At 49.7% G+C, this 27,805-nt stretch overlaps 1 protein-coding gene across 4 annotated transcripts in view; it reads right to left on the bottom strand.

The window, feature by feature from the left end:
- Window positions 1-27,805, bottom strand: part of USF2 (upstream transcription factor 2, c-fos interacting) — a 241,316-nt gene that overhangs the window by 167,550 nt on the left and 45,961 nt on the right. For all 4 annotated transcript variants that reach the window (XM_078655437.1, XM_078655439.1, XM_078655438.1 and 1 more), the window contains exons 2-3: window positions 22,600-22,646; window positions 6,730-6,845 (exon numbers count right to left, since the gene is read on the bottom strand). In XM_078655437.1, coding sequence (XP_078511563.1) covers window positions 6,730-6,845; window positions 22,600-22,646 — 163 coding nt within the window. The remainder of the gene's footprint in view (window positions 1-6,729; window positions 6,846-22,599; window positions 22,647-27,805) is intronic.

Here is a 27,805-nt window from a genome sequence, read left to right as displayed (position 1 = left end):
GTGACTGAAGCGCCCCCATGGACTTAGCAGTCTCGTTGTCCTTTTTAATTTTTTCAAGGGTGGTGTCTACATCTGGACCAAACAGTGTGTCAGGATTGACGGGCTGGTTGAGGATTGTAGTTTGGATGTCAGGCTTAAATCCAGATATGCGAAGCCAAGCTTGTCGCCTCAACATGACGCTAGTGTTAATCCCCCTAGCCGCTGTATCTGCCACATCAAGTGCACACTTTATTGCAGCGTTGGAGATAAGCTTTCCCTCTTGTATGAGCATTTCGGCTGCTTCCTGAAACTCATCAGGTAGGTGTTGAAGGAGCTGTTCTAGGGTGTCGTAATGCGCCCTATCGTATCGTGCCAATAGTGCCTGTGTGTTTGCAATACGCCATACATTGGCAGCCTGCGCCGCCACCCTCTTGCCCGATGCCTCAAGCACTTTCGACTCCTTGTCTGGGGGAGGAGCTTCACCCGTGGTTTGGGAGTTTGCCCTCTTGCGGGCATTGGCGACCACCAACGAGTCCAGAGGCAACTGTCCTCGAATATATGCAGGATCTCCAGGTGCTGGCCTGTATTTTTTCTCGATACGTGGGTTCACCACTCTCGCCCTGGTAGGTTCCTTAAAGATCTCTGGGGCATGTTTAAGGACACCTTTAAGCATAGGAAGTATTTTAACTGTTCTCTCTGAGACGGAGAAAGTGTCAAATAAAAAGTCTTCCTCTACCGGGTCAGCATGCATGTCCACATTATGATTTGCTGCTGCCCGTTCGAGTAAAGCATTAAATGCAGCAGAATCCTCTGTTGGAGAAGTACGTGTCCCAAAGCCTTGTGGATCTTGTACCACCTGATGTCCACCTTGGTCCCCCGTGTCGCCATATGAGTCCTGCTGAACATCAGGGTCATTGCCAACTGGGAAATTGTATTGGTCCTGTTGGTCATCATCATCTCCTCCTGATTGGTTGGGGGAAGGTGATGGACTCCTTCTTGGTGGTGGCAGAATAGGCTCAACAAGTGAAGGAATGTCCTGTGCTGGCCTCTTCTTCAGTGGAATAATATAGGATTCCAGTGGTTGGGAAGTGATTTTCCTCTTATAAAGGGTCAATTTCCCTGTTTGGGCATCGATGCAATGCTCAGATTGGTCCTCTGAGGCGTGATATTGATCCGAGAGGCTCTTTGGCGTCGACGGATCCGACGGTTTTGGCACCGACGTGGTTGCAAAGGCCTTTGGGGCCACCTTCGGTGGCAGAGTGTAAAGAAGCTTGCTTGAGGACTTCTGAGGTGTGTCCACTGATTTTGGAGCCGATGGCGTGGAAGCCGTGGATGACAAAGTCTTTTCCCGAATACGTTGAAGGGAGTCGGTAACCTGCTTTGTGAAGGAGGTAGAGGGTTTTGTAACCGACGGCCGATGTTCGGTGGCGTCGGAGCCGCTTGGTGTCGACGGTATTTGCGTCGACGAATCTTCGGCTGCAATGTGTCGCGGCTCCGTTGAAGTCTTTGGCGCCGACGCCGTTGCAGCAGATCCGGCATTCTTGTGCCGATGCGTTGAGCCAGCGGCCTTTGGGTCGTGGCTTTTAGTCGACTTTGGGTCGGCCGTGCGTTTACTTGATGGCGCCGTAGCAGCGTCCGAAGGCGTGTCAAGAGGTTTAGGTGTCCGCGCCGGAGCAACCGTGGTCGACGCCTGATGGACGGCCTTCTTAGAGGAGGGCTCCTTGTGCACCTTCTGCGGCGCTGTGGACTCAACAGCCTTCTTCGACTTTTGTGGGCCGGAGGGCGACGGAGTCGATGAAGGAGCAGGCTTCGATATTTTTTGTAGGACGTCGGCCATTTTAGGTCTTGTCGATTCCGTAGGTTTCGGTTTCGACTGGACGCCGGCCATCTTGTGTGCCGTAGAATCCGAAGGTTTCGGTTTCGATACGGGCAATGGCGGCTCCGCTTGAGTGTCCGTGGCCGGGCCAAAAGGCGGGGCCGGGGATAGCGGGGCAGGGTCGTGGGTAAGGCCGAGTGGCGATCCCGTGACCTGAGCCTGAATAATGTAGACATCGGGGCATAGCTCCTCCTCTGAGCTATCTTCCACGGCCCCATAAACTTCTTCGTCGTCCCCTACCTCCTCGACGTATTCAAGGTCTGGGGCCTGTCCTTCGATGTATTCCTCTGGATCGGCCTGGACCTCCGTCGACGGTGGCGAAATCTGGAGATGATGGCTATCGCCTTCCTCCTCGGGGTCGTCGAATATGTTGTCGGGTGCCGGTGTCGCTCGCTGGGCCTCAAGGCGCACCGCGCGCCGAAGCTTGAGCGTCTTCTTGGACCTGAACTTAGAGCAGGCCATGCAGTTTTCTTCGTTGTGGTCCGGCGACAGGCATTTATTACAGACCGGATGCACATCGATGTGTGGATATTTGGATCCACAGACGGGGCAGAACTTGAACGGGCTCCGCTCCATGTTAAGGTCGCCGGTCTTGCTGCGACGAGAGGGCCTCGATGTCCGAGGAGTTACTCGACTCCGTAGATTTCCGGCTCAGAGAGTCGGACGACGCACGAGACCGTACGCAAACAATACCGACGCAGGTAACAAAGGCCTTTTGGCCTTAAGATGAAAGTTTATCGGTTCCGACACGGAGACGTCGAAACCACATCCGAACCCAATGGCGGAAAAAAACAATCTGGGGATGGAGTCGATGCCCATGCGCACTGTAGTCCAGGGGAGGAGCCACCTATCTCGTGATACTTCGAAGACTCTTCCAGGACAACAATGTGCAATCATCCGGACCCAACACTAGGCGGCGATCTATGCATAAGATATGAATTTAGCAGCCCACATGCCTCGAACTACAAATAACAACGGCTTTTAATTTTTTAAGTAATTAATACTTAAATAAAAGTGATTGTAATTTATAATGGCAATAGCTTAAACTTTTGTAAAAAACTTTTGTGAAGATTATGTTCAGTGTATTTTATTGTGACGAAAATCCAAGAACAGAAGTGAAATATTAACATCTTTTTGTGACATTTGTAATAAATCTTGAAACATTGAGAGAACATAATTGAACCAGTTGTTGTTGAATGGTTGCACAGATTGATGCTGTGATGGCGCAGTGGTGCTGAGTGATGCTGTGGTGGTGAAGAGTGATGCTGTGGTGGTGAAGAGTGATGCTGTGGTGGTGAAGAGTGATGCTGTGGTGGTGAAGAGTGATGCTGTGGTGGTGAAGAGTGATGCTGTGGTGGTGAAGAGTGATGCTGTGGTGGTGAAGAGTGATGCTGTGGTGGTGAAGAGTGATGCTGTGGTGGTGCAGACTGGTGCTGTGGTGATGCTGACTGGTGCTGCTGAGTGATGCTGTGGTGGTGCTGAGTGATGCTGTGGTGGTGCTGAGTGATGCTGTGGTGGTGCTGATGGGGAGAGGGAGAAAAAGGAGAGCAGGGAGAGGGTAAAGAGAGAGAGAGGAGAGAGGGGGGAGAGATGAGAAAGAGAGGGGGAGGAGACAGACGGGGAGAGAGGAGAGGGAAAGGGAGAGAGGGAGAGGGAAGTGAGGGAAAGGGAGAGGGGGAGAGAGGAGAGGGAAGAGAGGGAAAGGGAGAGAGGGAGAGGGAAGTGAGGGAAAGGGAGAGAGGGTAGAGGGAGAGAGGGAGGGAGGGTAAGAAGAGAGGGGGAGGACGAGAGCGAAGGACGGAGGGTAGAGAGAGGGGAGGGAGAGAAAGGAGAGCAGGCAGAGGGGGAGAGGGAGAAAAAGGAGAGCAGGGGGAGGTAAAGAGGGAGAGAGGAGAGAGAGGGGCAGAGGAGAGAGAGAGGGAGAGGGTGAGAGAGGAGAGAGGGAGAGGGAAGTGAGGGAAAGGGAGAGAGGTAGACGGAGAGAGGGAGGGAGAGGGAGGACGAGAGGGAAGGAGGGAGAGGAGGGGAGATAGAAGGCAGAAACTGCCTGAGAAACAGACACAAAGAAGGAGTAAGAGAGAAAGGATGGCAGGCTTTGAGGAAGAAGAGTGCCGCAGACAGAGATCATGCGGTGAGAAACAGGAGGGGAAAGGCAGATATGGAAGACGACAATCCACCGAGCAGGACAAGCCGCGGAGAGGCACAGGCATAGAACAGGCAGAGCACGGGGAGAGGAAGGGCACAGAGAGAATGAAGGGCAGTGGCAGCTAGATTGTAGGTGCTATGAAAGGAGATAGTGAGTCTGAAAAAGGTACGAGTGGGCCAGAGAGATTGCGAGAGAGAAAGACGAGAGCAGACAATATGAATGAAAGGGAGAGAAACGGTAAGACAAACTGGAGGGAGACAAAGAGAAGTTGGGGAAAAATGAATGCATGTGGCTAGCAAATGAGGGACTGGGAAGTGCGTGATACAGACGAGTGTACAATAGGATTCAGCCATACTAAGACATTGCCTGAGACTTATTTCCCACGGTCTGCAACTCTTTGGAGAAACTGCAGAAATCCAAGACGGGTGCAAAGACAGTGCATATGGCCACACGAGTACTGTAACATGTTAACATGAATTTGAATACACATTTATATGTGTCATCCATAAACATGTTGTCACATTGCAATCTATTCTGGTTTGGCCCTTAGCATCAGAGGTTTACTTCAATCCATCCCCCAGACAACGCACACTTATTGACAGCACGGGAACAAACTGTAAAAAATAAATAAACTGTAAAAATAAATAATCTGGAAAAGATGAAAGTCCGTCTAGCACGGGAACAAACGGTAAAAAAAATTAATCTGGAAAAGGTGAAAGTCCGTCTATCAGAATAAAAATCTGGTGCATCTACTACCAGTAAAAAATCAGACTCCAAAAATACTGTAAAACAAACGCTTAGGCAAACAACTACAATGTGTGCCATAACCACACGTATACATTAAGGTCTGCCACCCTTGTTATTACTGAAATAAGATTTTGGAACTATTCTGCATGAAAAAAATAAGCTCATCAACAACTATGTAGAGAGACATTCCTCCTATGGGAAGAAAGTGGTTTGCAGTTTAAATCAAAAAAGTTGTCTGTTTTGTTGTGTTCAGTTTAAATAAAAACAATCTGTGAGGTTCTCGGCATTGTATCTTGAAGTCTGTTATGAAGCTCTGTTGTTATACTGAATAAGCAGCTACCTAGTATTTTATATGACAGCTCTTTAATAATGTAATACCTGCACTTTCACAATTGCTTTATTAACCTTCCTGCTTTCTCAAATTTGCTTGGAAATGCTCCATTTTTCCACTATTTTTTCAAAATTTTCTCGGGGGGAAATCCCCCCGAACCCTCCTTGGGGGGTTCGGGCGCGCTCGCTACGCTCGCTCGCTACGGTGCAGTATGATTATCAGTTTCCGGCTCACCACTTTCAAATGTCACCAGCCGCCACTGTTATCAGGACATCGGTGGTTCACAGATTTATTTCACACATCTTAGAGGCCTGAAAAGACAACGCCATGCAAGCTAAAAAGATTAACCAAGTCTAGGTTTGTGTGTTCCAGTGAGGCCTAATCTCCTTCAACTTGGCAGCATAGCTCCTGAAGTCATTCAATGTTCCCATCTGAACTTGCCAAACGACAGCATGGACATCCTTAAAGAAGCAACAAAGACGAATGCAAGGGCTGAATATGCTTCAAAATAGGCCCGATTACCTGGCAGGAAGAAGCGATTTTCTCTTACTTAATTCATCTTGCTAAAAGCAGGGCTGCAATATTGCTCCATTAAAATAGGTTTAGCAGCCATCACATCTTACAGCCAAGAGGCCTTTCTAAAAATAATTTTCACCATATCACTCAAAGGATTTCTGGAGTGGTCTGAAGAAAGTTATTCTTCCAATATGAAAACCATCTTGCAATGGGAGCAAAATGTGGCATTTTCGGGATTAATGGCTCCACAGTTTAGCAGATACAGTTACTTGTGTCATTAATACTATCATATGATTTCATAGGGGTACGGATTCAAGAGCTGTTCATGGTTTTTCGTTCGGATGAAGCTATTTTGAAAACCCACCCTTCATTCCTTACAAGGTTGCTTCTGACTTTCATCAAAACCATCCTATCTCTTTACCCGTATTTTTTAAGAACCATAGCTCTATGGCAGAGAGGTCCCTCGATACTTAGACAAAACTAAAGACTTAAGAAAATCCTCTTATTTGTTTGGTAATATTGGCTCAATAGAAACAGGGTGAAATTGATATGCGTGCACGGATGAGAAAGGTCTTATTGGATATTTCTACGGCTGTAATTCTTAGCTAAGTATGTTGTCAAACTTCGAAGAAAATTCTATTTTGTGCAAGTCCCCATCAATTGATTCAATGGTTCACCTTGTGAACCATGTTTCTATTCAAGACCGAGAGTCTAGAGGACGAGCTTACTATTATATTCTAAGGTTAGCAACTATCAATGAAGATTCTGTGGGGGGGGGTGGGGGGATTAAGGGGGGATATCAAATTAGAAATGTTGGCCGGGAAATACGCCACAGTCTACGATGCAGAACTAGGACTCCAAAATGAACTTTTCTTTTTCTCAATAGCCTAACAATTCACTTAAATTAATTTAAATATAAAATAAAATGTTAACCAAGATTAAGTTTGACAAAGAAGGTAATGCAGTACCATTTTTCCTGTCAAGTCCTCAGTTCCTAAAAAGGGCTGTAATATCGCCCAAATTTCTCTGGAGCGCTAGTACAATTATGACCAATATGTTTGGATAGGTTTTTGTTAACCATTTGTTAACCATTTTCTTTAATGTGGGCATCAGAAAGCCAATGTTAATAGTCACCTGTCCTCCATTGTTCTCTGTGCGAAACTGGTACTGTATATTGTGGTCTGCGTAGGATGTTTGCTGTACAGTTGTAATAGCCACTTCAGTTTGTTCATCAGCACTTGTGCCGTCTCCTTAAAGTAAGCAAAATAAATTAATATAACAATCATTCAAAGACAATGAAACAAGCGCTTGGATAACAAAAATAGGTTACCTACCTGTAAAAGTAGTTTTCTGTCTAGAGCATTACATCCAAATCCATGAACAGATTATCCTCGTGCATATACGGAATCCCCGGAATACTTAAAAATAGTTTCCATACTATTGCACTGGCCACGGCGATAGTAATGTTTCTCAGTTTAACTTATTCGCCTACATTAGGACTTATTCTCCTGCCTAGGTTTTTCGATATCTAGTCAGGAATAGAAAGTCTTGTAAACTAGAATTTTACTTCTATTGTATTTCCTCTAATAGCAAACTGCCTTACAGACTGACTGATCGTTGCATCATGGGAAGGCTGGCAGTATCGGAACTCTTAAAGATGCTGGATTAAAAAGTAATTAATACACATAGCTTATCAAAGGCTACATTTATTTTTTTACTTCTTGCTTTTTAAAAAAGTTTCAAAACCATACTCCCTCTGGAACAGTCAGTAGGTTTACCCTGTCGGAATGGATTTACTTTTAAAGCAAAAACAAAGGAAAAAGGACACAAAAACATTGCTCCTTATAGAAATGTTTCATACATTTAATGTAAAAAAAAAAAAAAAAAAAAAGAAGGATCTCTGTGCTATTGCTGGTGGTAGCAAAAGATAAGAGCAGGAAGCTTTCACAAATCTGGAAGGACTTGCCCGAGCTTGCAGTTCAGCACTTATGGTAAGTATCTTTTAACAACCTTTATAAATAGGTAAAACCTGCACTGCTAAAACCACCGCTTCACGCTCTTCAGGGCCTACTGGACTCCTCTAAAGATGGCTTAACATGCAAGAGGTACCTTAAGATGTAAGAGATGTAGCGTTCGAAGTGGACGACAAACACATGCTTGTGGAATGCCATGGGCTAGCTCCCTATTGGAACGAGGTCAGTGGGGCTTTAAGAAGGCATGGGTGCTGAGGTGAAGGTAAGCCATGCCTTAATATTATTTGGGATCAATACGGTATCTGATAAAGGGAACAATTGGCAAAAGGGCTTGAGGTTCCTGCTAATATTGATAGCGAGGATAGAAATTTGCAGAAAGTCGGTATCGCCCAAACATCCAACAGGGCAAGACTGAGTAACCTAGGTCAGTTAATCAGTATAAGTGATATAGCATGTGACAAACCTGCAAGCGGTGCCTAAACACGCACTTTGGGCTTATAGTCCCTTCTTATGAACAACAAGGCTGGCAGTAAAAGAGGCGTAGTTACTGCCAGCCTTGCTTCTTATAAGCAACGACTATAAAGTGCAAAGTACAAATACAATTAGTCGCTTTAAAATGTGACAAAATAATTATTATATTAATTCCAGATTAGGTTGTACTCTATGTGGAGCTGATGAAGGGAAATTTATAGAAGGTCTAATATAAAGGAGATGGGGTAGGTGCAGTACAGCAAACTGCCCGTAGGTGTCCCTATGAGCAAGGCACCAGGACTGCTTGTCTAGGTGCTGTAGCACAAGCTGTGGCTAGAGGTCCCTAGTGGGCATCATAAACGTTGAAGATATGGTAAAACTACCCTATCCATAATGCACTGCATGCAAGACAGTACCACTAGGGCATTCAACTAGCCAAGTCCATGTATACTATTAGTAGCTTTGAAATGTGACAAAATTATTATTATATTAATACCAGATTAGGCTGTACTCTGTGTGAGAAGGAGTAGTTTCTGTCCTGTAACTCCAGTTCTGTAGTAGGGGTATCTCTGTTATAGTCATAATCTAGTGAATAGTCCCGCCCATGTGCGTGGACCCCGGAGCAATCAAAAATAATCTCTCAAAGTGTCGAAAAATGCAGACCTGCACAGACACTTAAGAGAGAATTAAAGACAGATAATGCAGCCTATAACACAGGCTACACTGTCCAGTACTTCAACTAGAAATTCCACCAAAAAAATCCACAAAACAGCAAAGCCTGTACAGATTTCCCTTGCTTCAGCAGCAAAAACCCTCTGGAATGATAGAGAGGAGGATCTGGACAGACAAGCCCCATAGGCTGCCATTATGTGGCTCAGAACAGGATACTGTGCCTTTAAGAGAACCTTCCAGAACTTCACAGTTTCCCAGAATGCACTGCAGGTCCCTTTTACTTTCAGTTCTTTTTTGAAGGTGTAACACGCCAGACCTGTAGCATTCCTTACATGAATATCTCCCTGGACCGGGGAGGAGGGCGGGCGCTTATGACTATAACAGAGATACCCCTACTACAGAACTGGAGTTACAGACTACTCCTTCTGTAGTAGGGGATCTCTGTGTATAGTCATAATCTAGTGAATAGAATGGCAAGCCCATCCCCACACCAAAGCAGCGGTGGAGGAAAGAGAAATAACACCACTACTGTGCGAAAAGATTTCGCAGCGAAGCCTGCCCAACCTGAGCGTCTGCTCTGGCATCAGTGTCCAGGCAGTAATGCTTAGCAAAGGTATGAACCGACTTCCAAGTGGCCCCCTTGCAGATTTCTGCAATTGGAACATTACGGAGCAAAGCAGTCGTGGCAGCTTTGCCCCTGGTGGAATGAGCCTTAGGCTTACCCCCTAAGGTCTTATTAGCTTTTTGGTAACACAATTGTATGCAGGACACAATCCACCTAGAGATGGACTGCTTAGCGGTAGCAAGACCTGTCCTGACTGAACCATAATTGATAAACAATTGGTCCGACCTACGAATATCTTTGGTTTTATCCAGATAAAATTTCTACACCCTCCAAACATCCAGGGAATGTAAAGACCTTTCCGCCGGAGATGAAGGATTCTGAAAAAACGTAGGCAAAGTTATAGTCTGGTTGACATGAAAATCAGAAATAACCTTGGGAAGAAACTTAGGGTGAGTACGCATAACAAGCTTAGCAGCATGAAATACAGTATAATGTTCTTGGCAAAACAACGCCTGAATTTCACTCACCTTGCGGGCCGATGTAATGGCCACGAGGAACGCCGCCTTCCAGGACAGGTGCTGCAACGAAGCCTTATGAATAGGTTCAAAAGGTTCCTTCATCAACCTGGACAGCACCACGTTCAGTTCCCATGAAGGCGAAGGAAGCCTGACAGGCGGAAACACTTTCTTCAAGCCTTCCAAAAAGTCTTTGATCACAGGGATCTGGAAGGAGGAAGTCTGTGAAGGGCATTTCCTGTAGGCAGTCAATGCAGCCAGATGGACCTTAATGGAATGGACATTAAGGCAAGACTGCGCCAGATGTAGAAGGTATGGAAGGATGACATCTTCCTTACATGTCGTCGGGTCATAGTTCTTGGACTTGCACCAGATACAAAACCTCTTCCACTTGTAAGCATAAGAAGTCCTAGTGGAAGGTCGCTTAGCCTCCTTCAGTATGTCCATGCAATCTTCTGGGAGATTAAGATGGCCATATTGCACTCTCTCAGGAGCCATGCCGCCAAACTCAAAGACGAGAGGTTGGGGTGCAAAATCTGCCCCCCGAACTTCGCGAGAAGGTCCGGCCTGCACGGCAACTTCATTGAGGAAGGAGAGATCGGTGAAGCAGGTCCGTGAACCACCACTGCCTGGGCCATTCCGGGGCAATCAGTATCATCCGCGCCCTGGACTGGGACAGCTTGATGAGCACCGCCGGAATCAGGGGAATGGGTGGAAAAGCGTACAGAAAGCTGTTCGACCAGTTGATCCATAACGCATTCCCCAGTGTCCCCGGCTGGTAGTACCTGGAGGCGAAGTCTCGGCATTTGCTGTTTTCTGCGGTGGCGAACAGATCTACGTCTGGAGTTCCCCACCTTGTGAAGACTTCTCCTAGTACGTCGTCATTTATGACCCATTCGTGGTTTTCCTGAATCAGTCTTCTCAGTGCGTCTGCCTGAACATTCTGCACACCTGGCAGATGGGTGGCCGTTATCGTCAGTCCTCGGGCCAGAAGCCAGTGCCAGATCACCTGCGCCTCCTGCGACAGGGTGCGCGATCTCAAACCCCTCTGCTTGTTGAGGTAATACATCGTGGTCGTATTGTCCGTCTGTACAAGCAGAGAGTTGGTCTGAAAGGACGGGAGAAAGGCCTTCAGTGCCAAGTGAACAGCTGAGTTCCAGGAAATTGATGTGGTACGTGGACTCCGTCGGGGTCCACGTCTCTTGAATCTGTAAATCTCCGGAGTGCGCTCCCCAGCCCTGGAGAGAAGCATCCGTCACGATAGTCTGAGTGGGAATGTCCTTGTGAAAGGGAACTCCTCTGAGGAGATTCTCCGCTGAACACCACCACTTCAGAGACAGAAGAGCATGCTGAGACAGTCGTATCTTGTCGTCCCAAGATCCTCTCCTCTGGTCCCACTGATCCTCCAAGCACTCCTGCAGCGGTCTCATGTGCAGCCGCGCGTGTGGCGTCAGGAAGATACAAGAGGCCATCGATCCCAGTAGAGAAGACACCTTCCTCACTGTTGTAGATGGAGTGGTCATAAGAGCCTGAGCCTTCCGAAGGAGTGATAATCGTCGCTCCTCCGAAGGAGACACGCTTGCCGACATCGTATCGATGGTGGCTCCCAAGTACTGAATGCACTGGACCGGAGTCGGGACAGACTTGGACATGTTGATGTGCAACCCCAGCTTGTTCAATAGAACGCACGTCTTCTGGAAGTGCGCTTGAGCTTCCGAGGAGGAGGCCTTGATCAACCAATCGTCCAGGTACGGGTAGACAAACACCTTGTTCTTCCTCAGGTGTGCCGCTATCACTGCCATGCACTTCGAGAAAGTTCTGGGCGCAGACTTCAGCCCGAATGGAAGTACCGTGTACGGATAGTGATTGGTGCCGACTTGAAATCGCAGGAAAGTCCTGTGTTTGATTGCAATGGGCACATGGAAGTACGCATCCTGTAGGTCTATTGCACATAGCCAGTCTCCCTGTTGCAACTGAGGATAAATCTGATGCAACGACAGCATGAGACACTTTTCTCTGCGAATCCACTTGTTTGCCTGTCGCAAGTCCAGAATGGGCCTGAACTCGTTCTTGTCCTTCTTGCGGACCAGAAAGAACCGGGAGTACAGACCTCTTCCTCTTTGAGACAGAGGTACATCTTCTATCGCCCTTTTCCTTAACAGGATATCGGCCAGTTGATACTGCGAGCTGACCGGAGGAATCGATGGAGGAGGGCCGGTGAACCGAAGACTGTATCCATTGCAAACAATATTCAGCACCCACTTGTCCTGAGTTATTTTTCTCCACTCTGCCAGAAAAAATTGAACGCTTCCCCCCCACCGGAGCAGGTAACGGATAAAGGGGAAGTAACCGCTCAGGGTCGAGACCCGGCCGGGCCTTTGTTAGCTGTAGAAGACTGCTGTCCACCTCTACCCTTCTGGCGCTTCTGGAAGGGTCTCCGGAACTGCTGCTGTTGTTGCTGCTGCTGTCCCGAAGACTGTCCTCGCCCTCTGCCCTGTGCACCGAACCGTCTCTGTAACGGTCGGTAGGACTTCTTTTCCTTGGGCTTCTCCAAGCCCACCGCCGTCAGGGTCTCTGCCTCCGCCTTCATGCGGGCCATCTCATCATCGGCATGTTTTCCGAACAGTGTTTCACCTGAAAACAGCAGATTGGCCACCCGCTGCTGGGTCTCCGGCTTGAGTGACGTGAGCCTGAGCCAAGCATGACGGCGCTGGTTGATCCCATGACAGTACCCATGGGCCCCCAAAAGAGAGATATCCGCAGCCGCGCTGATGACCTGGTTAGAAACCAGCATCACTTCCTGAAGGATCTCTAGGAAGTCCTCCCTCTTGTCTCGTGGCAGAAGGTCCGTGAACTGTTGCAGGGAATCTCACAAGGCACGGTCGTACCTCCCCAGCAAAGCCGAATCGCTGGAGACTTTCATGGTAGTGGAAGCAGTCCCACAAGCCTTCCTCCCAGCCGAGTCGATCCATCGGCTTTCCTTATCAGGCGGCACGGTGGAGGACGGGGAGGTAGAGTGTAACTTCCTGGCCGCCGTCACTATAACAGAGTCGGGTACTGGATCCATACGCAGGAAAGCCGGGTCCAAATCCGGGGCCCTGTACTTCTTCAGAAGTCGGGAGGGAGCGGCCTTCACCACCGCTGGCGTAAGGAACAGCTCCTCCGCAGGTTCCACCAAACCTGCCACTAATGGCAGCAGGGGGCGAGACAAATGCTTCTTGTGAAGTGTCTCAAATATCACGGACGTCGTAGGTGTAGGAGCAGTCACCGTGATGCCTAACTTTGTCGCCCCCCTCAGGAGAACCTCCTGGAACGTGCTGATGTCTTCCACCGGGGACTCCCTTGTCCCCGGGGAATCCGACAAGGTCGGCGAATAGGATCGTGTCCTGGAGGAGTCTGTGCAGGACCTGGATCCTCGCCTTCTATGGCGATGTCTAGATCTAGTGGAGGATCTGCGCCGACTCCTAGATCTTCCTCTCCGTCCGGAGCGTGATCTTGACTTCCTAGGCCTCGGACGATCCGCCGGTTCCACCGGAGCGGGCGTCTTAGGTTTGACCGGGGCCTGCGTCTTAGGAGTCCCTTTGGGAGGGGTCGGAAACCTGGGTAATGAAGCCGACCTCGGAGGAACCGGGGGCGGCCTCTCTGGCACCTGAGGTCGAGGTACAGGTTGCGGAAGCGGAGGCAAAGGAGGAGGGGTAGGAGCCCTCGGAGGGAGACCCCTCGGCAATGGAGGCGGAGGCGTAACTTGCGAAGGCGTATACACCTCGGAATACACCGAGCCCGGTGATCCACCACCAGCCTGGGACGTTGGCGAGCCTTCCATGGCATCAGGCCTCTTCTCCCGCTTCTTCGACGTCGAAGAACGGTGACCAGACGGCGAGCGTCGGCCCCTCGACGTCGGCCCCTCTACGTCGAGCGTCTCTTCCTTGGCGCCGACCGTCTTCCATGCCTCGACGGCGACTTCGTCCGCCTCGACGGCGATCTCTCGTGCCTCGACGGCGACCTCTTGCGCCTCGACGGCGACCTCTTGCGCCTCGACGGCGACCTCATCCGCCTCGACGGCGACCTCGACGGAGACCTCTTCCGCCTCGACGGCGACCTCTTCCGCCTCGACGTTGGTCCACTCCTAGACGACGAGGTTCCCCTCGATGCCGATCTTTTCCTCTTCACCGACGGCGAACGGCGATGTCGCTTCGACGCCGGGCCCTTCGACGTCGATCACTCGACGTCGAGTCAGACGAGGATGACGACGAAATCGTCACAGGAGACTTCGACGGCGGTCTGTGAAACTCCCTCGACGTCGAGCGTCGACGGCGCTTTGCCCCAGAGCCCTGGGGAGATGGCGAACAGGTCGTAGTCATCCGTCTCGACGTCGTGGTCGGTGCAATCGACCCAGACGGAGAGTGGGCACGCCTGCTGGTCTTCCTGCCTCTGGGGAGCCCTCCAGAGGCCTCAGCACGGGCAGAAGAAGCCCCTCCAGACCCACCTTGCGCCTTCAGCCTTCTTTCCTCGAGTCCCTGAAGCCTGATCTTCTGTCTGTCCTTCAGGGTACTGCCAACGAAGCCCTGACAAATCTCACACTCCTCTGGGACATGGGAAGAGGGAAGGCAGAGGATACACACCTCATGGGGATCTGATTTGGCCTTCTTCCTGGAACACTCCGGGCATTTGTCAAATAATGCAGGCATATTTGACATCAAAAAGGAGCAAAAACCAAGAAGAGCAGCACTAAAGTACTTTAGAAGCACTCAAAACGAAATTAATAGTGAAAAATCACCAATAAACCCTTGAAAAGGGAGAGCTCAATGCTCCAGGGTCCTGCTTGCAGGAGCCGGAAAAAAGAACTGAAAGTAAAAGGGACCTGCAGTGCATTCTGGGATACTGTGAAGTTCTGGAAGGTTCTCTTAAAGGCACATTATCCTGTTCTGAGCCACATAATGGCAGCCTATGGTGCTTGTCTGTCCAGATCCTTCTCTCTATCATTCCAGAGGGTTTTTGCTGCTGAAGCAAGGGAAATCTGTACAGGCTTTGCTGTTTTGTGGATTTTTTTAGTGGAATTTCTAGTTGAAGTACTGGACAGTGTAGCCTGTGTTATAGGCTGCATTATCTGTCTTTAATTCTCTCTTAAGTGTCTATGCAGGTCTGCATTTTTCGACACTTTGAGAGAGATTATTTTTGATTGCTCCGGGGTCCACGCACATGGGCGGGACTATTCACTAGATTATGACTATACACAGAGATCCCCTACTACAGAAGTTGGCCTGGCATATGCTGTCCACTACTCTAGTGGGCACCTTCCACCAGTCCAAACGACCCTTATTGGTGCTAGGTTTAAAGACAACCTAAATAGAAAGCTATCCTAGTGGTAGCTGTGGAGAGCAGCCTTCAGGCTATGTCTTGAAGGAATGTAAAGCAGCTTGTTTTACCAGTCTATAATCTCATGAATGACCAAATGAAAGGAGAACTACACCAGGGTTATATATAAAATATAGGTTTTTATTCTAAACACATCCCTCTAGTCTATTTATGAGGCTAGAGGCAAAAGTACATTCAGTAAACTAATTAGCCCACAGTAAATTAGCATAATATACATTTAGCCCTAGGGGCGTACCAAAACATATATTAAGAAAGTGGTATGAGAACCACGACCCGCATAGAGGCAAGGACTACAGCCTGTAGAACCGCCCAAGGTAGTGACACAGGGGACCCACGGGGGGACGCGTGCAGTGTCTAAACACAGCCGCAAATCACCATTAACATCTATGGGGAAAGTCGCAGTTGGAATTTTAAAGATTAAGGACACTTAGAAGAGGACTTGGAGCAAATCCCTTTAGAACTAGAAGGTTCTAGAGTCAACATCCATGGGAGCACCGGTGTACTCGAGTTACCTCACCCAGGGAAGCCGGGTGCATAGGTGTCTTTTCGTGTCGTGTTTCGTCGTCGATTTCAATGGCGATCTGCTGCTGGCGTCCAAGTGGAAAGTCTCTGGGTGGATCGGAGATGTGAAGAACCTGAAAGCAGAGGCAACAGAGTCTGGGTCACTTGCCAGTGACCAGGAAGGCGTGGAGTGGATGCCCACCGATGTCGGGTGATTTAAGATGAAGCTTGATGCTTCAGCCACGAGGATCCGGAGGCGTTGACGACCAGGTGCTGGGTTCGAGCTGTCCCACGAAGGATGTCGAGTGCTGCGGTGTCAGTTTCCGGATTGGAACCAACAAGCCTTGGCAACAGCAACCCACGCAGAAAACAGAGATTGGCTTCGGTGCAGACCAGCCAGGTCCGAGTCAGGGCACGTCTGGAGCAACCAGGGAGTCTCAAGGAAAAGAAGACTTCCCTTCTTGGGCACCCACTAGTCGACGGACCAGGGATCGCGAAGGGGCCTCGAGCAGAAATGCTAGAAGCGGGCTCACTGAACACTTGTGGAGTGTAGGCCCACAATCTTCGGTGCAGATGGTGCTCTGGCTTGGACTACAAGTAGCCCAATGCACAACTTCGGAAAAGCTTGCAAATGTGCACGGTGTCCAGTATGTACATATATCATTTTTTCTCATAACAATGCAGCTCCCCATAGGAGGCTAAACAATGGATTTACCCATATAAAGATTATTTGCAAACATATAAAAAACACATGAGGGCAAGTAACACTTGAACTCTGTTTTTTAATGAGCCAAACACTCATATCATGAAAACTGCAAATAAAGTAGACATTGTTAGCCTACAGGCTGCATTACAAACCAAAAGCATAGAAAATTAAAGCATTTTCAACAAAACTGGCACTGTGCCTTTAAGGCAGCCATGACCCTGGGCTTCCCATCATGCCTCAGGGGTGACAGTTAGGTCAGTTGTTCTTTGCATAACCCTGAAAGTCAGGGCTCGACATTATCCATTAACACTTAGACAGCGTCTCATTTACCTGCGGAGGCGGGTGGGTTGCTTATGACTTTGATGAGGATACCCCCGGAAGAGTCAGAGTGGTATGTTGAATCTTGTTAGATAGGCTATCCATCTGGGCCGCAGAGAATAACATTGGGTCAGACTCCCAATACGGATTTCGTTAAAGCAATAGCTGAACCTCTCCCTGATAGTGAACAAGTACATGGTTGCCCGCACTGCACTATTTTCCTAGCCTTTATGGACCTCTTTCTATTCTGGAAACATGAAGGTCTCAGGCTTGTTCCCTGTCAGGAGAGGGTAAAACAGGGTTGTATCCTGACCCCTTTTCTACTTAATGTTTATATCAATTGCCTGGAGAGGACCCCTATAGAGACCAGGACGGGTAGGACGTTGTGGTCTTCCTGTTCTGCTGTATGCAGATGACGCAGTTTTGATGGTCAGGACAGAATGGGGGTTACAATTGTTAATAAACTCTTTTGTCCAGTTTATGGGGGAGCAGGACCTCATGTTAACAACTCTAAGTCCTTTATCATGCAAATCAGGGCCCACCCTAGCAGGCCATACACTTTTAAGGTAGGGTTCTCTACCGTCCCAAGGACGAGCGTCTTTTCTACTTTAGAGTTTTACTGGATGAGAAAGTGAAATGGGGGGCCCCAACTCACTTGTAAGAGAAACAAATTATCTAGAGAGACAGCGGCCATATTTAATTTTACAACTAGATTGGGGAAAATACAAGTGAGAGCTTTATTAAAGCTCTATAGCGCCAAGTGTCTTTCCAAGGTATTATATGGCAGTGAAATTTGGGGGTACACCGACACAGAGGACCTCCAAATCGCAGAAAATAAGTTTCTGAGACGGCTTCTATCTGTTCCTCAAGTCACCCCCTTCTTCACAATACATGAGGAGGAGCTTGGTATGAAATATATAACCGATCTGATAGCGCTTCGTCCTGTCTGGTTAAAAATATCGGCCGGCAAGAGGAAACAATTATATAAATTCATTAAAAAAAATTGTCTGGCTCCTGATTACGCCCCACGTACATCGTGGCTCAAGCATATTGAAGTGACCTTAACAAGCCTGGGGAGAGGTGATCTTTTTATTAACCCAGACCGGACAACTAAGAGACATGAACCTTATAAAGACAAGTTTCTCTGAGCAGAAAGTAATGGCAAGGGAGAGTGTGCTCCTGAAGTCGAGTGTAAACAGCTTTGTCATGTTAAAAACCGTCAAGACGGCGGAGCCATACTTACTGGGATTTATAAACTTTAATGACAGATTCCTGCTAACGAGGTTTCGGTTTGCCCTTTTGCACCTCCTTCTGGCTCATCCTATGGGCTGTGGTAAGGGCCAAATGTAGCTGTCCTGTGGCTGTGATGGTCAATCTCCACAGGACCATTATATAATGTTTTGTAGTTTTTATGAAATTCCCAGCAAGTTCCAATTCTGAAAAAGGCTAATTTTAGGCAAGTGCACCAAGCTTTCATCTATGACATGCATCACTGTGTTTTATGTACTTTAATTTTTTTTAAATCCCCTATCAGACTCCGATCCAGCTCTGATTAACCAGCCTGTAACATGTTTGAAATTGGAGTTAGTGATTTTCTTGCATCCCCATAGGTACAAGTTATTTTAATTCGCCGGTTGATCTCTGCGAGTATTGTTTTTATTAGACATATTGTATTTTATATTTAATATGTGCTTTTATGGTTTTAATATTTCAAACCGAATAAAAATGTGATGATGATGAGTGGTTGGATGTAAAAAGAACTGTGAGCCAATGACCTATAAATGAATGCAATGACTGAAAGACCATTTGCGGGTGGAAAAAAAACAGACTCTTTCTTCTGCAGCACTTTCCCCCCATTTTAGGAAAAAAAACACAAAAATGTAACTGTATTGTGGCTAATTTCTAGCTCTCCTCCAGGGAAATCCATAAACTCTGGGTACCTTTAGAATCCTCAGGGTGTTTAGCAAAAAAGGAGGAGGGGTTGGGGGGGAAGAGAGGCCTAGAGATTGCCCAACTTTGCGGCCTATAAAAGCATAAATCAGGGTGTAGCAAAGGCTGTGGGATATCCGCCTGCCAAATGAAAATTCCTTAGCACTTGTCTTCACAAAGGGTCAGCTCTGGCAAAAGTATTGTGAGCAACCAAGGAGTGTTCTGGTCTGTTTCGACTTCTAAAGACGACAGAAGGAAGGATACAAGGGAGGAGGCAATGAAAAGAAAGAGGATGGTACATATACGTTGAGAAACCACAAACAAGTCCTCAGTAGCCAGAGTGGGCGACTGTACTCTGAAGTTTGTGCAACAAATATATGCCATTCTCTGCATTGTGCATTAAAAAAATAAGAGTTCCAGAGTGGGCACTCTTTTGGAAAAGGACATAGCATTTACCTTTCAGTCAAAATTCATTCAATATACATAGGCTTTAAGTGACCAACATGATTGAGTTTAGTTATCATCTCTACTGTACCATTTAGGTTGTACTAGAAAGAATTGTAGTGCTATTTAGCTAGACATAACAGACCGCGTGATTCTCAATTTCCCACCACAAAGGAAAAGGCTTTTGATGTCATTCCTGTAGGAGAGTAGGGTCTGCAATCCTATGATCACCCAGATTTTTGCTTTTTGCTTCACTGGTTTACGACTTTCCCTGGCTGTGGGCCTGCTAATCAGACCCACAGCCTAGCTGTTCTCTCTACTCCAAATTGTACCCAGGTACTGAATTGGCACTGGGCCCTCTCAAGTCCCTGTACGCAGGCCTGAGGTGCACCCAGAAGTCTCCCAGGGGCTGCAGCATGTATTATGCCACCCCTGGGCTGACTAACTAAATCAGACACAACTGGCTGCTTGACAGCTGGGGCAAAGTGGTGTAATCACCCTTTGCTTTAGATATAGTATTCCTATATCTAAACCTAAATGGGCACACAGATCTCCTATCAGTCACTCCTATGGCAGGCCTTAACAATCCTGAAGGCAGAGTGCTTGGAATCGTGTGAGATAGTGCTCTGGCATGAGCTGAGCCTGTCTGCGGCTTTCGGGATCCATCCCTTAGCCGTTTCCATGATATCGCATACCATATACTCTTAAGTGCATTATAATCCTCGCGGTTATGTGCCAACTCTGGTATCGCTTTATCAACACATGTCGAGTAAGGTGTCATACGAATTGGAATACTAACCCCTCGCCAATTCTGGCGACGGGGTTAGCATTCCACCCTTCTAGAGGGACACGACATGTATGTAACCTGTAACCCCGGTTAAAGTCAGACAGAGCCTTAGCTCCACAAAATGGATGCTGCCACCGAGACACAAGTCTGCCCTCCTGCTGCTGGGAGTCCTCCCAGCCCAGGAGGCAAGGACAAAGGGTTTCCTGCCAGGGGCGGTGCCAGCACCGTCCCAGACAGGATTTTGTGTATCCTAGGTAGGCAGGGCTTTAGAGGAAGGTGACTGCAAGTGGCACCCCGGTGCTCACTGTGCATAGGCCGGCTGGAACCAGTTCCAGGGGCACTCCAGCCCCTGATCTGGGGAAAGCCCGCCAAAGGAGAGGGGTGTAACCACCCCCCTCCTAGTCCCACCCATAGGGCAGGACTTAGTCGCGTGCCAGCCCCTTTTTGCAGGATAAAGGTAGGAACTGGCCCCCTTCCAAATCAGATCATCTTTGAATCCTGAAACTACTTTCTGCAAGAAGGAACTCAAGACTCTTCTCAAGATTTCTCCCTTGTGACTAAGGAGTAGTCACCCTGCAGCAGCAGGCACCAACCAAGTATCGCGGTTTGATGCCAGTCTCTCCTTCGGATCAAGACTGCTCCAGCACGACGAGAACCGGCTTCCCTGGCACCTCTGACCTCAACCTACATCATCAGCCCAGCTGTGATCCGTGGGTGCGACGAGACCTCGAGGGACTGGCCATCTTCAGAACTGCACGACGCTTGTCCAGCACGACTCCCGAGTGACCCTCGACTGAGTGCTTTGGGGTAAGAGAAACCCCGACCCTGAGCAGCTCCAGCACCGAAGTTTAGCCCCCCTGCATCCACGAGATCTGCGTGGGGCCCTTCTGCTCTTTGCTGCTCACCGCGTTGTCCAGGTCACTTGCCCGTTGGCTAGTGACCCCTTCACGACGCTCCACGACGACAACTACTGCTGGTCTGGTTGCTCCAGACTGGCCCTTGCTTCTCTCCATCAGAGAAGCCCCTTGGACCCTCCTGGTCCACTCAAGACGCCATTTTAGGTCCACCGCGTGGGCCTTGCATTTGCCAAGACTTGTTGCCCAATCCTGGGTTCAGCGACGTCGACAGCAAGAACCTTCGTGGGACAGCTCGCACCTCCATCCTGGTCGCCGACAACGCCTCTTGGTCCGAGAGACTGCAGAGCCCAGCAGCGCCCACTCACCTGGCTGAGGTGACTTCGTCCGGTGCCATCCTGGTGCCCACTCAAATCACTGGCTAGTGATTCAGAACTTGGTCCCCTCTGCTTACAGGTTTCTTCTTCCCTGATCCAGGCTTGGATCACCTCGAACTTCTTCACTGGCCGCCTGCCAGCAACTTCTTTCTTCAGGCTCCTGGATCTTCAACGAGGGTTTCCGACGCAACTTGAACCCTATGCAGCCGCAGCCCCTGGGCTAGGTAAACTGATTACTCCGGTGCTCCAGCATAGTCCAACACCCTAAGTGTTCGGATCCACTCTCGTTTTCGACACACCTAGTCGGGTTCGCCCGAGAAAAGTAACTTTGGAACTGCTAGCCTCCATAGACTTTTTCCCGCCTTACGCGTGAGAGTTCCCACTCTGCACACGACGTCCACAGGCCTCCTGCATCTAATCCCAGTGTTTAGAATTGTAGGCCTAGCGATTCATGAGTCTAGAAAAGTATTACTTACCTGCTAGCAAGTTCGCATTCCACTTACTGTGTATATGGTTTTTCGTGCCCCTAGGGCATTTGTGTAAATTGTGCGACTTAAAGTATTTTCGTAAGAGTTTTGTTGTGTGCTTAGCTCCCTGACTCATAAAGAGTTCAGGGTAGACTTGTTATAAATAAATATACGTTTATTTTCATACCAACTTGTGTGGTGTCCTTTCACTTGGTGTTCAAGGAGTAATGTGATGGTAAAACAGCTGGCTTAACACGCCCTCTATAGTCTTAGCCTTAGACCGCTCGTATCCATGCTACTAGGATAGCTGGTCTATAAGGTTGACTTACAACCAATCATCAATAAGGGTTGTTTGGACTGATACAAAGTGCTCACTAGAATAGTGAACATTATATATCAGGCCAACTTCTCACAATTCCCATTTTCTATCACGCAATAATTGGCACATTTTCAAGGACATGCAATATTTAAGATAACAAAACACTATCCGAGTGCTCGATGCTTGCTCTAGTACAGTGGCTCTTAACCTTTTGATGTCTGTTGACCCCTAGTTAACCCTTACTGGAATCCGTGGATTCTCACTGAATCATTTACATTGTTTAAACTTCAGAACAGTACGCAAAAATACAAGCAATGACTAAACACCTATACAAATGATTAAATATTTTATTTTACATTTATAAAAATATAAGAGAAAATCCGAATTTTAAATGGGAAGGTTGGAGCTGTGCTAAATTCCTTTGCGGTCACCCATTCCCCATATTATATTCTTTAATGCCAATGCACTGGTCCCAAGAATCAATTGGAGGGTCTCAACTTAATTGTTAGACCCCAATTTCAAATTCCATCACATTTACAAAACATTTCAAAATGACATGTTACTTTATTTCTATGCATTTTATAAATCTGTTAATATCATTTGATTTTCTAAGCCGTCACAGACCCCCTGGGTGTGCGTCGTGGACCTCCAGAGGTTACCAGACCACAGGTTAAGTACTGCTGCTCTAGTAAGTTTTAGTGTAAAGAACTGCAAAATGTGTAATTCGCACCTTCTTGAAGCTCTATTCCCTCCTCTGTGTCTTGTCCTTTTTCGTGGCTGAAAAATGTAAAGTAAAAAGACATGAGGCACATGAATTCTCAAAATTTGAAATAAAGGAAACAACTATTAAAAGCACCGTAGACTAAGTAAATCAAGGGTAATGAACATGGTTTACTGCAACAAAAAAAAACGATTTAGGGTAACTTTGCATTCTGTCATTGGTTTATATGAAATTTGAGTTAGACAGTGTGGGTATCGGGTCTAGAACATGACAAGTTAGGTTAACAAAACTTTGTACCGTGGTGCGTTGCCAATAGAGTGCCTAAATACCAGGTATCAACTCCCGTCATCCACTTCTAAGTCCTCTGAATAGCTTTACTCATCACACAAATAGTATAATCAAATACTCTGAAAGCTTGACCACAGACATTGGTTGTACAAGCATTTGCAAAGCAATCAGAGTTACCCTCCGGACAAACTTGTGGTAGAAATACAGTGTCCACCCATAAGCGGAGAATAAACACCTTAAATGGTTTCCTTTGAAAAAAGAAATACATTAATATTAGAAATAGACCTATGTCAATGTAGGAATAACAGCACTGGTGAACGCACACACATAGTTTTATGTTTTCTGGAACTGACCTGGTAGATGCCTCTCTCCTTGTGTGCTCATCATTCTCCATCATTTTAGGTACCCAACTCTCTAGCTTCTATAGTGTCCCCTAGATGTAAGGGCCACTATAGAAGAAAACAGGCATGCCATTCTAAAGCAGAAGAAAGAGTTGTAGGATAGCAGCAAAAAAGGCAGACATCTTTCCTGCAGGAAGTAAACGGAGTAAGTGGGAAGAACAGAAATAAACAAGCATTGGCATAGCCAATAGCGCTCGCTTTTGGGAACTTATAAGTATTAAGTTACGCAGCACAATATCCTTGGTGCAACAACATTAACTGTTGCATGGTGGGGGGGCGTGGCCAAGCAGCATGGCCGACAGGACGTGAGCTTCACCAGCTCCCGTCTGACGGACCCCTAAATCCTTTTTGATTATCCTGTCTGGGCTCAGATTGCCGCGACCGCGGCCAGACTGCCCTGCTGAAGGCGGGGGGACCCAACTGTCCGAGCCGCGGCCGGAGGAGAGCGTTGGCGCCGCCGGACACGGGTGCTGGTGGCCAGGTGTCGGCCGCCTCGCCTACGCGAGACCGTGGTCTGGGCCTGGGCGCCCGTGAGAAGCCTGACCCTGTGGAGCCCCAGTTCGGCGGAGAGGACCGGAGTGTCTGGCGGGGGCCTTGCTGGCTCGAGCACTTGCCCCGATCATTGCGGGCGGAGGCCGGAGATCCTGTGAGCGGCGGCGGGGAGCGGCGGTCCCGACAGTTCCTGGCTCGCGCTCCGGAGCCCGGTGAGGGGGCACCTCGGCCGCGGGGATGCTCCGGAGGCGGGCTCTTTGAGCGAGGTCACAGGAGGTCGGCGCAGGTACGGTGCGGCCCAACTGCAGCGGGGGTACAGCGGGAGCGCGTGTGGAGTGACCGTGCCCCTCCCCCACAGTCCCGCCATCTTGGGGACTACTCTCCGGGAGAAGGAGACGGACGCCGGCGATCCTTGCAGGGCCTGGGGCGGAGTGAGGACCTCCTTCCCTGCAGACGATTTAGGAGGCGGTGAGCTTGGGGCACAACGTGGTGGTGTGGAGGGCCCAGACAATGTGGAACTGGTCTTTGGACCCTTAACCAGGGACAGGGAGCCGACACCTGTTGCCCCCCCGACCCCCCCCCCGCCTGCCTGCACACGGTGTTACAGGGGGAGTGAGACCTGCCGCTGGCCCCCTGGGGGCCCTGGTCCTGTGGGCTCATCTACTGCTCCTGGACATCGGCTTGTTACCTTTGGAGACCGGCTGCACGAGTGGGGAGGCTGTGTGTCCATCCGGCTGTAGCCTGCAGGTACCGCTGGTGGGGGCTCTTGGTCCCACCGGGCTCGAACTGCGGTGGATCCTGTCTGCCCCCCAGGCCTGCGGAGTCCCCTGCCTATGTCTTGCATACCCTGTGGCAGTCCTGGGCCTGTGGGGTGACGGCGGCGGAGGGCCAGCCTTCCTCTGCGAGGGAGTGAGTCTAGCGATAAGGCTCCCCCCGGCACGGACTGCCGATTGGGGAACGGTGTGCTTCAGTCAGCTGTTGTCTCATAGACGAGCCGGCCCTCCGTTGGGAGCACCCTGGAGATGGGCAAGGACCGGATGCCCCGCACGACGCAACCCAACACGATCACTCAGTACACCACGCAGAGGTTGCCGTCCCAGAGGATCACGCGCCAAACGGGCCAAGATGAGGAACCGGAGAACCCAGGTGAACCCTCCCGCGCAGAGCTGCTGCAGGCGATAAAGGGCTCCCACTCAGCACTGGAGAGGCAGATTGAGACCGTCTCGATAGACGTCAATCTATTGCGAACGGACCTCCGGAAGGTGGCGGACAAGGTCACGAATGCCGAGGGTAACATTGAGCAGCTGCAGGGGGAAGTGGCCTCCCTCAGAAAGACGGTCACACACCTTACGGCGACGACGAGCGCCCTGGAACGGAGGGCGGAGGATGCGGAAGGGAGGGCCCGCCGCAGCAACATAAGAGTCCTAGGGGTCCCGGAACGGATGGAGGCTGGTAACCCCGAACGCTTCCTGGAAACATGGATCAGAACGAAGCTGTGTCCTCAGGGTCTCTCGGAGGTATTTGTCATCGAGCGGGCGCACCGGGCGCTAGTCCCCCCGCCGCGTCCGGGGGACCCCCCAAGAGCGCTGATAGCTAAAATATTGAACTACCGTGATCGTGACTGCATCCTGCGAGCTGCGAGGGAAACACCGGATCTGACCATTGAGAACAAACGGATCTCTATATACCCAGACTACACGCACCTGGTTCAGGAACAGAGAAAATCCTTTCTTGGGGTCAAGCAGAAGCTCCGTACGATGCAGTTGCAATACATGCTGCTCTACCCCGCCAAACTTAAAGTGCTCGCACAGGGCAAGGCGCACTTCTTTGAATCCCCGGAGGAGGTGTGGGAATGGCTGGAGGTCAGGGGAGATGGCGTGCCACCGGGAGAACGGGGTGGCCCTAAGGAGATGTGGGGTAGTCGCCCTCGGCGGAGGCAACGGAGTAGACGAAGACACCGCTCTGCGACGGAGAGTACCGGAGGACCTAGGATCACGGTTGGGGCGGATGGTGGCATGCTCCTGGAACCTATGCTCCTGGGGGCCGAGTCGGGGACCCCGAGCCAGCCGGAGCCGGGTGACGTCCTGGTCCCGGATACGCTACAGACTTCGGAGCAGAGCACGACGCCTTCGGAATTGGTGGTCCCGGAAACTGGTGGAGCTGATGCGCCGGGGGTGAAGGGCCCCTCATAAGGTGATATGGGGACTGTGCATGATGTGCCTGATTGGCTGGAGTAACTCCTAGAGGGGGACTACGGTATAGTTGTATATTGACTGTTATTGTGCCCAGAACCACCAGCCTCCGCATTGTGGGGTGGGGCGGGGAGCCGTCCGTTGTTGGGTGGGGGCTGGTGTATAGTCGGGGGTTGGGGGTGCGGGTGTGGGCTCTAGGTCTTTCTTGTCTGAGGAAGTTTTTGCGGAGCCAGATGTATCTTTAGTATACACGGGGTCGTACGGGGGGCTGGGGTGGCTGGAGTTTTTGTGGTAGTGTGGGGGTGTGATGGGTAGTATGGGGTGTGTGGGGTGGCTGTGTACGTCCTGGCACCAGCAGGAGAAGGGCGGGGTGACTTGTTGGTTTGTTGCTGTCATCCTGCTCGTGGGTGGGGGTGGGGGGATATGTTCTTTAACAGTTATGCAACAGGGAGATTGGTGGGAGGGGGGGGGGGGGGTTTGAATTACTATGTTGTAGGCATCATGTGTATCACCGTTCGGACCCCTAGGAGGTGGTGTGTTGACAGTAGCTTGCATGGCCCGGCTGGGCGATCACAGGGATTATGGGGTACAAATTCCTAACATGGAACGTGCGTGGGTTGGGAACCTGCACCAAACGACACAGAGTCCTGTCTTTCCTCCGGAGACATGGCATCTCTATCGCATGTTTGCAAGAAACGCATCTGAATGAGGAGGGTGCGCAGAAACTGGCAAAAAAGTGGTGGGGGCAGCTGTTTCATTCCTCCTTTTCCACATATGCGCGGGGGGTATTGATCTGGGTGGCCCCCGGGATCCCCCTTGCGGTGCAGTATGCGGAGGCGGACATTGAGGGCAGGTACCTGCTGCTGAAAGTGAAGCTGAATGGGAGGGACCTTACACTGCTCAATTCATACGCGCCCAATGTAGATGACGCAGCCTTTTATTCACAGGTTCAGGAGGTCCTGGTGTCGGATTTGGACAGCCCCCTTTTATGGTTTGGGGATTTTAACTGTGTTTTGGATCCTGTCCTAGATAGATACCCTCCCCGTGCAGGAACGAAACCTCGCATGACGGCAGGGCTGCGAGAGGTGATGTTTAATCTGGGGGCGGAGGATATATGGCGCCTGGGTCACCCCTCTCAGAAACTGTACACCTGTTATACACCTACGCACAACACCCATAGCAGACTGGACAGGGTCCTGGCAGCGAACATGGATGCGTCGTTTTCATTGACGATTACACATCTGGCCCGATTCCTGTCCGACCACTCCCCGGTGCAGTGCGCCATGCAGGAGGTGGACCGGCCTTGTCGCCCCCGCACGTGGCGAATGCCCATGGACCTTTTACAGGACCCGGTGGGTAGGGATCAGGTGCAGACGGCCCTAACGATCTACGTTGATCTGAACTGGAATGGGGACGGCATACCCCTCTCGACGAAATGGGACGCTCTGAAAGCTGTGATACGGGGTGAATGTATGGGGCTTAATTATGGGGTCAGGAAACAACTGGCTCGTGAATTGCAGACGGCAGAAGACACCCTGCTGATCAGCCAAGCCTCACCAGACCCTGGGGAACCAGAATTGGCGGCGGAGCGCGAGGCCCGGGAACGCGTACACGATATACTTACCCGCCTAGATAAGTTCACCCTGGGTCAATTTAGACAGCGTCTACACCGAGAGGGGGACAAGTCCGGCCGACTGTTGGCCTGGATTTTGAGGAGAGAAACGGCCCCGGCACGTATAGTTGCCCTGAGGGGCTCCGATGGGGTTACGGTGCATTCGGAGTCGAATATCCTCCATGTCCTCCAGACCCACCTGCAGCAGGTGTATCGGGCGGATCCCTTGG

The sequence above is a fragment of the Lissotriton helveticus genome, chromosome 7 (genome assembly GCF_964261635.1).
Source record: "Lissotriton helveticus chromosome 7, aLisHel1.1, whole genome shotgun sequence".
Lineage (NCBI taxonomy): Eukaryota > Metazoa > Chordata > Amphibia > Caudata > Salamandridae > Lissotriton > Lissotriton helveticus.
This window is presented reverse-complemented; position numbering and strand designations above follow the sequence as displayed.